The sequence below is a fragment of the Gossypium raimondii genome, chromosome 12 (genome assembly GCF_025698545.1).
Source record: "Gossypium raimondii isolate GPD5lz chromosome 12, ASM2569854v1, whole genome shotgun sequence".
NCBI classification, from domain to species: Eukaryota; Viridiplantae; Streptophyta; class Magnoliopsida; order Malvales; family Malvaceae; genus Gossypium; species Gossypium raimondii.
Window position 1 is genome coordinate 56,973,770 of NC_068576.1, and position 12,974 is coordinate 56,986,743.

At 31.6% G+C, this 12,974-nt stretch overlaps 1 protein-coding gene and 1 long non-coding RNA gene across 14 annotated transcripts; one reads left to right on the forward strand and one right to left on the reverse strand.

Moving 5' to 3' along the window:
• Nucleotides 1–5,156: 5,156 nt before the first annotated feature.
• Nucleotides 5,157–6,132, forward strand: LOC105765653 (uncharacterized). The gene is made up of 2 exons (XR_001124861.2): nt 5,157–5,564; nt 5,876–6,132. It is a non-coding gene; the product is annotated as an uncharacterized LOC105765653 (long non-coding RNA).
• Nucleotides 6,133–7,854: 1,722 nt separating this feature from the next.
• On the reverse strand, nt 7,855–12,886 carry LOC105765652 (mitotic-spindle organizing protein 1B). Of its 13 annotated transcripts, none has more exons than XM_052625463.1 (7): nt 12,730–12,885; nt 12,042–12,287; nt 10,695–10,735; nt 8,905–8,964; nt 8,751–8,825; nt 8,205–8,233; nt 7,855–8,092 (listed from the first exon to the last, which is right to left on the reverse strand). In XM_052625463.1, the coding sequence occupies exons 2-4, from the start codon at nt 12,252–12,254 to the stop codon at nt 8,958–8,960; spliced, it is 261 nt and encodes an 86-aa protein (XP_052481423.1). In that variant the 5' UTR covers nt 12,255–12,287; nt 12,730–12,885; the 3' UTR covers nt 7,855–8,092; nt 8,205–8,233; nt 8,751–8,825; nt 8,905–8,957. The 13 variants fall into 13 exon arrangements, with proteins under 13 accessions (XP_052481423.1, XP_052481424.1, XP_052481421.1 ...); XM_052625464.1 differs by having other exon boundaries at nt 8,205–8,259; XM_052625461.1 differs by having other exon boundaries at nt 7,855–8,233.
• Nucleotides 12,887–12,974: the final 88 nt, after the last annotated feature.

Below are 12,974 nucleotides of genomic sequence, written 5' to 3' on the forward strand. Positions count from 1 at the left end.
ATATAAATACATACCTTTCCCTATTATTTCGATTTCACATTTGGTCTTCGATTCACATTGCCCGTTGAACCGTTCGGAATTAAAAAGGATACACGGATAATCAGAAAGCTCGTACAATGTCATCGTCCCAGACGTGGTCTTACATGTAATCACATATCGATGTCACTGTCCCAGACAGGGTCTTACACGTAATCAAATATCGATGCCGACGTCCCAGACGTGGTCTTACACGAAAACACATATCAGAATCTTATGTCATGACATAAGTATCCTATCTATTCCTAGGGTTAGTACGGGGCTTTCAGACATTGATTATCGATCGAATCAAACTCAAAACAAAATCCCTATTTCAAATATCACATTTGGTCAAAGCATATAACAAATAAAATAATTTAATTTATCACATATTATATATATTCTTGAATTTAACAACATTTAAATGCTTATCGACTTACCTCGGATATCGACAGACACAGTCGACTACTCGACTACTTTCAACTTCCCCCGATCTAATTCTGTTGTCTTCTGTTCTTGATCTAAATAAGTTCAAATTTAACTAATTTAACCACATATTCATTCAATTAAATCCAAAAGCACATAAATGGGCAAATTACACTTTTGCCCCTAACATTTCACATTTTTCACAAATTAGTCCCTATTTCACAAGAATACAAAATAAACACACTTTCATTGCACAATAGCTTAGCCGAATATACACTAAGCTCATATAAGTCCTTGCATGTTATTTATTTCACATTTTAGTCCCTCAACTTACACATTTCTTAATTTAGTCCTTAATACACATTCTTATCAAAAATTACTAATTAAAACATGAAAAATCTAACAACATATATTTATTTTCCATCATCTAACAACAAAAACAACAAGCTCCCTTCAATGGCATATCACAAAATACACAATCAATTCAAAAATTCAAGCATTGGTTAGCTAAAACACAAAGCAACGATATCAAAAACGTAAAAATTATCAAAAACCGAGCTCGTTACATACCTTAATCAAACTCAAAAAATGGTCGAACCCTTAGCTTGTTCTTTTCTTTTTCTTTTCTTTTACATTCGGTTGATAGAAACAAAAGAAAATGATAATGGTTTTTTAACTTATGTTTGTTTTTATTATAATAACTTTATAATATATTATTTATTATTATAACCTTTATAATTATTATAAAAACTATATAATATATACATAGTGCCGTCCATTCATTAATACAATGGCAAAATTGCAACATGAAACCTTCATATTAAAAGAACAACCACTATCTGGCCCTTCTAAAAATAACCACTAAATTTTTATTTCATGCGATTAAGCCCTATTCTCAAATTAAGCACTCAAATAATGAAATTAATTCACGAAACTTTCACACATATAAATTCACACATAATAAACACAGAAAAAAGTTATTAAAATATTTTTCAGACTCGGATGTGTGGTCCTAAAACCACTGTTCCGATTTGGGTCAAAATCGGGCTGTTACAAAAAATTTTGTTTTCGTGCTGTTGCCGGCCATTGACAGGCCAACAAAAAGAAAATTCTTTTCGTTTTCGTACTGGTGGCGCCAGCCATTGATAGGTCAGCACCCAAAAAAAATTTGTTTTCGTACTGATGCCGGCAATTGATAGGCTAGCACCCAAAAAGAAATTTTTAATTTTTGTACTAGTGGTGCCAACCATTGATAGGATAGCACCTAATTTTTTTTTGTTTTCGTACTAGATGTGCTGGCCATTGACAGGCCAGCACCAAATTTTTTTTTTTCGTTTTTGTACTGCTACCGGCCATTGACAGGTCAGCACCAAAAAATGTTTTTTTTTTGTTTTCGTACTGGTGGTGCCGACCATTAACAGGCTAGCACCCAATTTTTTTTTTTCGTTTTCATACTAGTGCCGACCATTGATAGGTCAGCACCTAAAATTTTTTTTTCGTTTTCGTACTAGTGCCCACCATTGACAGGCCAACACCAATTTTTTTTTGTTTTCGTACTGGTGGTGTTGGGCATTGATGAGCCAAAGACCGAAAAAAGAAAAAATTTTAGTTTTCAGATCTTGATGGTGCCGATCATTAATGACCAAAGACCTAATTTTTTTTCATTTTCGTACCGGTGATGCCGGCCATTAATAGGCCAGCACCCAAAAAAAATTTGTTTTCCTACTGGTGCCGGTCATTGACAGGCAAGCACCAAAAAAACTTTTTTTTTTAGTTTTCGTACTGATGGTGTCGGCCATTAACAGGCTAGCACCCAAAAAATTTTATTTTTTGTTTTCGTACTGGTGGTGCCGGCATTAATAGGCCAGCACCCAAATTTTTTTTTTCGTTTTCATGTTGAAGCCGGCCATTGACAGGCCAGCACCCAAAAATAATTTTTTTTTCGTTTTTGTACTAATGGTGTCGGCCATTAACAAGCCTGCACCCAAAAAAAATTTCTTTTTGTTTTTGTCTTGGTGGTCCATTATTGACATTGTGGTCGATATCAAATTTTTTTTTCATTTTCGATCTGGTCTTTGCCACCATTTACTAGCCTGCACCCTAATTTTTTTTTTGTTTTTGTACTGGTTGTGTTGGCCATTGACAGACCAGCACCCAATTTTTTTTCATTTTTGTGCTGGTGGTGCCGGCCATTGATAGGCCAGCACAAGAAAAAACAATTTTGTTTTCGTGTTAGTGCCAGCCATTGACAGGCCAACACAAAAAAAATTTAGTTTTAGTACTGGTGGTGCCGACCATTGACAAGTCGGCACCTAACATTTTTTTTTCGTTTTATAATGGTGGTGCCGGCCATTGATAGGCCAGCACCCAAAATTTTTTTTTTCGTTTTTGTGTTGGTGCAGGCCGTTGACAGGCCAGCGCCAAAAAAGTTTTTTTTTTATTTTCGTATTTGTGTCGGCCATTGACAAATTAGCACCTAAATTTTTTTTTTTCGTATTTGTGGTGCCGGCCCTCAAAAAAATTATCTTTTTCTGAGGATTTTGAGTGTGGTGCCACATGAAAAAATTGGCTGTAACCAACTTTACTATAGAAATTAGGTCATTTTAATAATTTTAAATTTATAAGATTATATTCCTAAAAAAACCAAAAATTACTGCAATAAAATAAATAAATAGAAATCACGTCATAACAGTATAAAAAAATCTCAAAAAAGAAAAAAAAATCTCAAATGGCAAAATCTGAAATGCTAATGAAAGATAAAAGAGGATACGAAAATGACATCGTGTGACATCGAATCTAATTCCTAAATTGAGTTGAGGGCAAAAGCCCTAGGAATTGAGCGGGAAAAGAAAAAAATAAAACTCAGTTGCGTAGGATAAAGTGAAAAAGACAAAGAGGAAGGCGTACACTGAGCAAATAAAAATGGGTAAATGATAACGTGCGCAGGTAGGGACCCAACGACCTGTCATGAGCGGTCACATCAATGGTCCCTTTTGTCTAATCAAGAAAGTCTTTTATTCAACAATTAACATTCATTTCACGTTTAGACTTTATTTTTCCCCTAAGTCTCCTTGTACCGCCACGTGCCGGTCAGTTATTGTTCCCGCTTCTTTTCGTATTTGCTATCGTATTTTATTTTAATATAATTGTGTATTTGCATTATATTGTAATATACTATTTTTTATATAATACAAATCACATTATACAAAAACTAAAAAAATATTAGAGCAATTTTTATATAATATAAGTCTCTTCTTCTTCAATCTAGAAGAAAAAAACAATTGCTTGAGGTGCACGTAAAAGCAATTTGTTTGATTATTCAATTGAAGGGATTGATTTCACATAGTGTTAATGATAGCATAGTATGAAAAAGATATAGGTTAGACTATCAACCTACTTAAAATATCTTTGTTTTTTAAGAAAATAATATGTTTTAAATAGAAATAAATCGATAATAAATCGTTAAATTAATTTTTAACAAGAATGAAAATTTGTAGTTGTTTACAGATATCTAGTATTGTATTTACTATTTTTTTGTATTTTATTGATACCATAATATTTAATTTATTTATAAACGATTTGTGTATTTTATAAATAGAAACAAAATATCCTAATATATAATTAAAGAATGAAATCAACAATTACATGTGATTATCATTAAATTGTGAAGTTAATAAAATTAATAAGAATGAAAAAAAATCTGGTGGGTTGCACCTTCGCCATTTATCATAATCAATATGAAAATATGCGGCTATTTTACTAAATTGACCCAAAAAAATTTGATATTTATAAAAATGACCTAAGTTTAAAAACAATCACCAAAATAACCTGAAATGAATAGTAAAAAGGAGTTTTGGCCGTCCATGGCCGGCATCAGTGTATTTTTTTAAAATCTATCATACTGGTATACAAAAAATAAATAAATAACAAAAAAATTGGGTGCTGGCCTGTAAATGACCGACACCACCAGTACGAAAACGGAAAAAAAATTTTGGGTGCTGGCCTGTGAATGACCTGCACCAGTAAGAAAAAGAAAAAAAATTTGGTGCTAGCCTGTCAATAGCCGGCACCGCCAGTACGAAAACATAAAAAATTTTGGGTGCTGGCCTGTCAATGGTCGGCACCAATACGAAAATGAAAAAAAAAAGGGTTCTGGCATGTCAAAAGCCAGCACCACCAATACGAAAACGAAAAAAAAAATTTGAGCGATGGCCTATCAATGGCCGACACCATTACGAAAATGAAAAAAAATTTTGGGTGCTGGCCTGTTAATGGCCGGCACCACCAGTACAAAAGCGAAAAAAAAGTTTCTTTTTTGGTGCCGGCCATTGATAGGCCAACACCCAAAACAATTTTTTTTATTTTTTGTATACCTGTATGATATGATTTTAAAAAAATACACTGGTGTCGGCCATTGACAGACTAAAACTAAAAAATTTAATTTTTTAAAATCTGACATAATTATCAGGTAATCATGAGCCCAAAATACCAGCGGTGCTGGTCATTGACAGGCCAAAAACCATTTTTATTGTTCATTTCAAGTTATTTTGATCAAATATAGGTTATTTTTGTAAATATTATATTTTTTTAGGTCAATTTAGTAAAATAGCCAAAGATATGTCATTATCGAAACATGGAATCTTAGGAGCCGGTTCCCAATACTTTCATCTAATTCACTGTTTTTTCTTATAATAAACATCTATACAGCTAAAAACTGGCCTGCCGACCCCCCACCACCATCATTATTTATTAGATCAAAAAACCCTAATGCACTTCTATTACATATTATATATAACCCTTTCTTTTATCCTTTTCTATAACCTAAAGTCATCTTCGTAGTGGAAATTAACAGTGTCCTAAAATCTGGGTTTTCCTTGTTCCATTATATCTTTATGCTTGTCACTTCTTGTAGGTTAAGTAGTGTTCTTCTGCTTGTTTTGATTTGAAAGTTTTTTGGATCTGATGATTTTAACCCTCGTCTGCTGAGCCTTATATATACATATATGTATCAAATAAGGTTGAGAGATTCAATCTTGTCACCAGAACTAGGGTTTCTTTTTCCTTCTTTTTGGCCATTTTTTCTAGGTTTAGGCAAAGAAGGAGAGATTTATTGATGGTTAAAGGTGAGACAAAGGGGTGGAGCTCCTTGAAGTCCAATAGAGGGTCTTGCAGGGTATATAGAGCTGCTGAGCTATGGATCCCTAAAGCTCTATCCCATATATATAACTTTTAAAAGAAGGGATAGACTTTTGGCTTGCATATCTCAGGAGCTGCATTACCAAAAATGTCAGATCCTTGTTTGGATTGAAGGGAGCTCTACACTTAGTCACTGATCTTTGTTTTTAGTAGCTATGATCTGATTTAACTTTATAGACCCCGTTCATGGTTTTGCTTTGAATATTGCAAGTTGATTATTTGATTTTCTTTTTTGAAGTATATGCAGGAGGAGGGTGAAGACATTGAAAGGGGCAGAGATGGTGTCAGAATATCTTGTGCTTAGATTTTTTGGTTGTCTAAACTATTTTTAGAGAGAGGGGAGTTAGGGCCTTTAATGTACCTTTATTTTTTTAAAGTATATATGGTTTTTGCTTTTATTCTTCAAATATTGTTGGTGTTTTGTGAATTGCAATCTATGTTTGTGTATGAGCTGCAAAGTTTATTATTGTATTTTAATTTTATTATTCTTTAAAATTGTGTTATATCATCACATAAATATTATATATAATTTAAAAGTTCTAAATAATAATGTTACACAGGTTTAGAGTATGATGTTATTACATGAATTAAAATAAAAATTGTTGAGTGTTAATTTAATTAAAATAGGTATTTTGATTTGTGATTGAAATATTAAAATACCAACTTCAAGGAGCAATCATCTGATTATTGACTGTAGGCAGGAATTTTTTAATTGAGTGTAAGAGGGTTTAGATTTGGGTATTTAGTGTTAGGTAGGTCATTGACTTAATTTTTTAAGTATAACGTAACTTTGTTAATCGCTTTAATTATGAAATCCCTTTAATTATTAAATTAGTTGTTCAATTAAATGTATATTCTTTAGTTGAAACTGTAAATCATGACAGGTTTTACTATCATAATAATTAATTTACTTTTCTAAACCAATTTCACTTTTTAAATGTGATTAAATTAAATGTCATGAATGGAGCTAATAAATCATATAAGATGGTTTGATTCAAAGCTATGCATTTAGTCAAAACCGAAATAGATAAAATAAAATGGAAACTAGGAAACTAAAACCCTTTGAAACCCAATGAAATGAAAAAGAGATTTTTTTTATTGATTCTTTAATTTTTAAAAGGCATTTTAAAGTTTTTTAATTTACAAATACAATGCAATTAACGAATTAATAATAATAATAATAACAAACATTATAAAATGTAATCGCACGAAATATATTTGGAGACAACTGTGATTTAGATAATTTGAGAGTAGAAGCAAGGGCATCCTCCCTATTGTCAGTAAAATATTTTCTTAAAAATAATTTATTTTTAGTGTTTGGATAAATTTATGTAAAATATTTTCTATTATTTGATAGATTTCTTGAAAATATTTTTCAGAAAAATTATTTTTACATATAATAATAAATTTATATTTTAAATTATTTTTACATATATTGTAATGATTTATTTATAAATAAATCAAATTAAATATATAATGATAAGCAATTATTAAGCTAGATATTAACCATTATAAATTGAAAACAACCAAAATTTATCCAACACTTTTTCAGAAAAACATCAAACACAAATACTTTAAGAAGAAAAACAGAAACCCCTATAGCATAGGTTTTCCTTGTATACATAATGGAAGTTTATTAGCTCAATATTGATGACCACAAAAATTTTATTGTTCATCAATTTAATTTAACAGAAATTATTTTCTATCAGACAAATGTATAATTTGAAGACATTGAAACTAGGAGCTCAAGTCAAAGCTCAAAGTCTTGTATGAATATACAACCAGTGACAAGGAACCAATTAATATCCTAAGAAAGCTGTTCTATATTGGTACAGTCATGTATCATGCTGCTTGTTTTTGGATTAGTTTTGAATTTTTTCCATACATATATTTTCCCATATCCAAAACATATATTTCCTTTTAGTAGAGATAACTTTCACATAGAAAGATGAGTATAAACTCTTGTAAAAAATAACACCTCTTCAAAATAAGCAAAAAGGTTTCATTCTTTTTTCCAAAACAAGTTATGTGAGTGGCAAAAAATTACCATTTTAAATTAGCTTATTGGTAACCGATATGCTAAACATGGTGAAAAGATAATACTCCTACCAAACGTATTATAAGAACACATGAAAAGCTAAGAATAAATTCTTTAACACATCAGATAAGCAGTCTACATGTTTTGCATCCTTTATACTAGATCAAGCTAGGAGAACATTAAATCAACTGGTAGTTTATAGACTTGTTGTGTCTGTTCTTCTACAGGCACATTATCATTATTATTTTTTATAAAGAAGAAAATGTTGCACTAAAAGGCACCATAGGGATGCCAACCCATTACAAGACTGCAGTGAAAGGTACATCAGTTATTGCTTAAACAAAAGAAACAAATTCAAAGTTAAATAAGCCATGGTAGTATGTTTTACATATAACAATAAATTTCATTGTCAACACTCTACACAAAAAAACAAAGCAGAAAGTATCTCATCAGTTGAAGCACCAAACTTTATAGAATTTCTAAAAAATAAGAACAGAAGCCAATTCTTTGAAAGAGTAAAATGGTATACCATCATATGCATCCCGAACCATTTGATAGCTGACAAATCCAGAAAAAAGAGTCAGCTGCCATAATAATTAGCAGCATGTCAAGTTGTACACAAACTGATCTTTGTAGCATATAAAGAATTCCTAAGCAGCTTTTCACAGAATAAATCCATATTAATTTTGAAAACTCAAGCGTCAGTCCATGAAATCCTACTATGTCATAACAAAAGGATAACTGTATAACCTAGAAGAATGCAATGCAAAGCTTCAAATAAAGAAGTGACTTTGGTCCTTATATATGCTACAGAAAAAGCAAAATCCAACTTCTTATTAGCTCAGTGCTTTTATCACAGGTTGTGAGAGGAATGCAGTAATACTAGCCAAGTTGAAACCCCATTTACCACATCTAAACTTACTTTAAGGCAAACAAAGAGCAGTAGTTTACTTCATTGGAAGTTTCATTATAAATCAATTAAATTGAAGAAAATTAATATATTATGTGCATTAGTGCAATACACTATCATAAACACACAGATGAGTGAATTTATAAAGGAAAAGAAAGCATTTACCACTGCATCAAAAGTGGAGTCGAAATCATCTATGGCGAAACAGATGTCTGGATAGGCAGGTGTTGTCTCTACTTCCTAGATCCAAATTAGTGAGAATGTCATGAAATTGAAGAAAAGCTCAATATCACCAAGATTGCTAAAATGATAAGCTTGCCTTTTTTGAGTCCAAATGAAAATTTACTCGGCTGGGAGATGCATAAACAGTCTTCACAATCTGCAGGACAGCAGAAGTAAAGGATTAGATTGTGCAGAATGCAAACGTTGCATGAAAATTTTGAAATCTTTGCAAGAGACAGTATTTGATTTATCCTAAGAATAATTCAATTTCCAGGATTCAAATCGCAAAAGTTTAAGCAATCTATGGCTTATAACAAAGATGAACTCAATAATTGGCACAGCATGTAGAATCAAACACTTCTCAGAAAAAAATTAGTCAGATTTCCTCCAAGATGACAGATTTTACTTCAAAAGTTAAAAAGAGCTTTATGCCATACCTTAAGCCAAGACCCAGCGAAGAATTCATGGTAGATTTGCCTGACAAAGTGAGAAAGAGAGGAAACAAAACAGAATATGCAGAGAAGAGAATTGGCTCAACTGGATATCGGATTGAAGCACTTAGAACTCAGCACAATGACTGAAGGGCAACTCAAAATGGATAAAGCTTTCTCCCACTTGAAGGATCGCTCTTGCCTACTCTGGCTCTAGACCTTTACCTAATATGCGACGGACTTTTACCTGGAAGAGAAGATGAAGAACGGAAGAAGGAAAAGGAATGAAGAACAGAAGAAGGAGAACGAGCCTTACCTGGAAGAAAGAGGAACCGGAAAATGTCTTACAGAAATCAAATCCGTAAGACATTTTCCCCTAAACCTCATTCATTTTACCCGTGTCTTGGAAAATATTTTCCAAATGTAAAATGTTTTCAGTGAAACAAACACTGAAAAATTAGGAAAACATTTTCCGAAAAATATTTTCCTGCAAACAAACGGGATTTAAATTAAAGCTGAAGTTAGCCTCTCTTTTTTTAATGCTTGATTTGTGACTTATTTTGTTTTTTTAATAACATTTTCATAAATTTTTAGTAATTCATTTTTTTTATAGCTGACTGAATCGAATAGCAAAGGTTCAACTAATTTGGCTTTCATTTTTTACAAATTAAGAAAGGATAATTACAACAAGTGACAAAGAATCTTAACTGCTACTCCTTTGTGCTATTGGCCGTTCAATTTTTATTCATTATCAATTAGTAAAAAAATGTTAATTGATGTCTAATACTAAATATAAAAATTCTTAAAATGATTACTACTAATAGATGCAGTTTAAATTTATAATTCAAATGTGGTTTTTTACATGATCCATATTATAAATATCAGTCACGTTTCGGTGTTGCTTAATTTAATAATTTAATTAAACTTCATTGTAAAGTAAGATCTGAAATATTTTATTTGAAAATCGTTTCTTGTGCAACTATTAAAATTTACATGGTTATTTTGATACATTCACACAAACAATATTTGATTTTAGTAATATCAGACAATGGTCTTTTATAGATTATATGCCTCTTAAGTCCACTTAAACTTGCAACCTCAAAGAACTGAGTTAATACTCAATCTGCAGGGTTAATATCCATAATATTCAATCAACAGTAAACTATAATTCTCCAAAAATTAAAAACGAAGTCGTTTTAAATTGAGTAACAAGACCTCCCACTAATACACTCCATTAATTGTTAAAGACATTATTATTTTTTAAGTCCACTGAAACACGCAAATTACAACAACGTCCATATCAATTGAACTAGTAATTAATAATTTATAACAAGGTGATTTGAACTTGAGAGAAATAAGACCACCCAAGTAAACAAAAAATTCTACCTAAAACTTGAGCTTAACCATTTTTGCTTCAAACATAAGACAATTAGTTTTGATAATAAATGTTATGTACCGGTTTGACGCAGAGGAAAGTGAGTAACTTAATGCCCTTAGCTGCAAGAAAACAATAACAATACAACAAAAATAGGTAAATTTGTTAATCCATTTGAACCTTCAAGTAAATGGATCTACCTACAATGTGATTGTATTATCATTAAAAAAAAAAAGTCAGTTAAAATTGAAATAAACACAAGTACAAATTCGGTACATGTATGCATGCATATGCAAGTGCATGTGTCTGTGTACACATGCATGATGAAGCAACTAAACTCTGTTCCTTTTTCTACTCAGTTATTCAACTTCTAAATGGCATACGAACCAGCAAAGCTTATTCCCATCAAACGAAAGCTAAAGAGATCGATACCCTATAATTTTTCAAGTCATTCTTTGTGTTTGGTCATTTTTCCCCTAACTGATATGCAAAGCCGATCGCTTTTTAATTATTGCTACCCTGCATGCACGATAAGGACTTTGCAAACTTCATTGGGCAATACTAGCCTCTTGAACATCATCAACAAGCAATAAAAATTGAAAGGAAAAGGTAGATAAAATTAAGTACACAAGTAACAGAGAATAAAAGACTTTAATTCAAATAGCAGATAAAAACAAAAGCTATTTTGCATAACTTGTGATTAGAGTACCAATCTTCCCTTAGTGTAATGATTTAAGACTTATTGCTAAAGAGTTATAGATTTTCAATGAGATTAATCACCACTGCTTTTATATAATAAGTGGAATATTATTGTAAAGAATAGGCACTAAACAACTTTCCTGGAAGAAGAGAATAATTAAAGACAATTGTAGACTATGATAGTAAAGATACTTTTAGTGACACCAATGATGAAAACTGGAGAAAATTATCTCAAAAATGCAAAAATGAAAGCTAAAAATAACCAAATATCTTAAAAAGTTTTTGGAGAGCTATATAGTTCGGTGATTATTTTCTTTCTACATAGGTCCTCTCCTTCCTCCTTGATCAATAGCATGTCAGCAGTTAGAAAATTCTAATAATTAAATAAACCCAGCTATGCTCAGTAAACAGAGAGTATGGGACGAGAGTTTAAACATTCTTTTAATGAAAATACACTATAGCATCCCATTCAAAGAAATCCCACACCAAATACAACATCCGGCAACAAATTCATAAACTCCAAGATAAAGAAGAAAAGACGATTCACCAGAGTGAATATAATTGATCACACATAGTATGTACGATTGAATTAGATGCAGAGACTAAGCACAATCGTGCTCGAGAGGAGAAAACCTAAGAAAGTTTTCCATCAAAACAAATTAAAACTCAAACTTCTAGGGCATTACTCGTAAGTTTACTAGAAAATACCAAAATCCGAAGTTAAGGTACTTGTGATGAAGAAGATGACAACGGGGTTGATGGTGGAGGTTCTCTCTGAAGTTCCTTGACAACAGCAGCCAAAGCCTCAGGGTTTAAACCCAAATCACAGAGAGCAATGAGGACCGAGAGAGTATGCCGATCGAGACCCGTATCAAGAATATTTGACATGTGAAATGCCAGATCTAGGGATTCTCGGGCAGTTCGTGCAGCTTCTGGATCCATAACACAACAGGTACAAAAAAGGGGAAAAGAAACCTTCAGAAAATTATGCTTGATTCAGCAAATTTACAAATACATATTTAACAACAAACTAACAGATACATTAATAAATGCAGCTCATGAAATTATTCGAGAACTAAAACAGATTTTAAAATGGCTTTAATTGAATACAAATTAATAGACAAAACCACATGAAATCATCAAATAATCCCCGAAGTATATATAAAATCGAAATTCCCACTATCCAACCATGAACCAAACACCTATGTTTAGCAAAGATAATAAGCAATCATCAGAAATTCATCCATAAATAATCTAAAAGAGCCCTCAAATCAGTTACACGCGTCGAAGAACAGAAAGAAAAAGGCAAAACAATTTTCAGCCAAAATCTTTCCTTACATTGAAAATATTATAAATATTGTTTCCATTCATAAATTTATTCAAAATAATCAAACAAATAAAGAAAAAAAATCCTAACCTCGAGAGATCTTGGAAACAAGAGTTATGAGAGATGTGAGAGCGTTTTCGAGTAGTTGTTTTTTCTTTTTTTTGAATTTCTCACGAATTATATAATCTTGAAAAGCATTTTGGATTTCGTTCAAGCCCACTAAGCAAAGTTCCTTATGGATTAGTTGGGATTTAAATTTTTGGATCTATTAGATAAATGGTAAGATTGAAATAAATGATCTTTGTTTGTGAATACCATGGAACAATATTAATTAA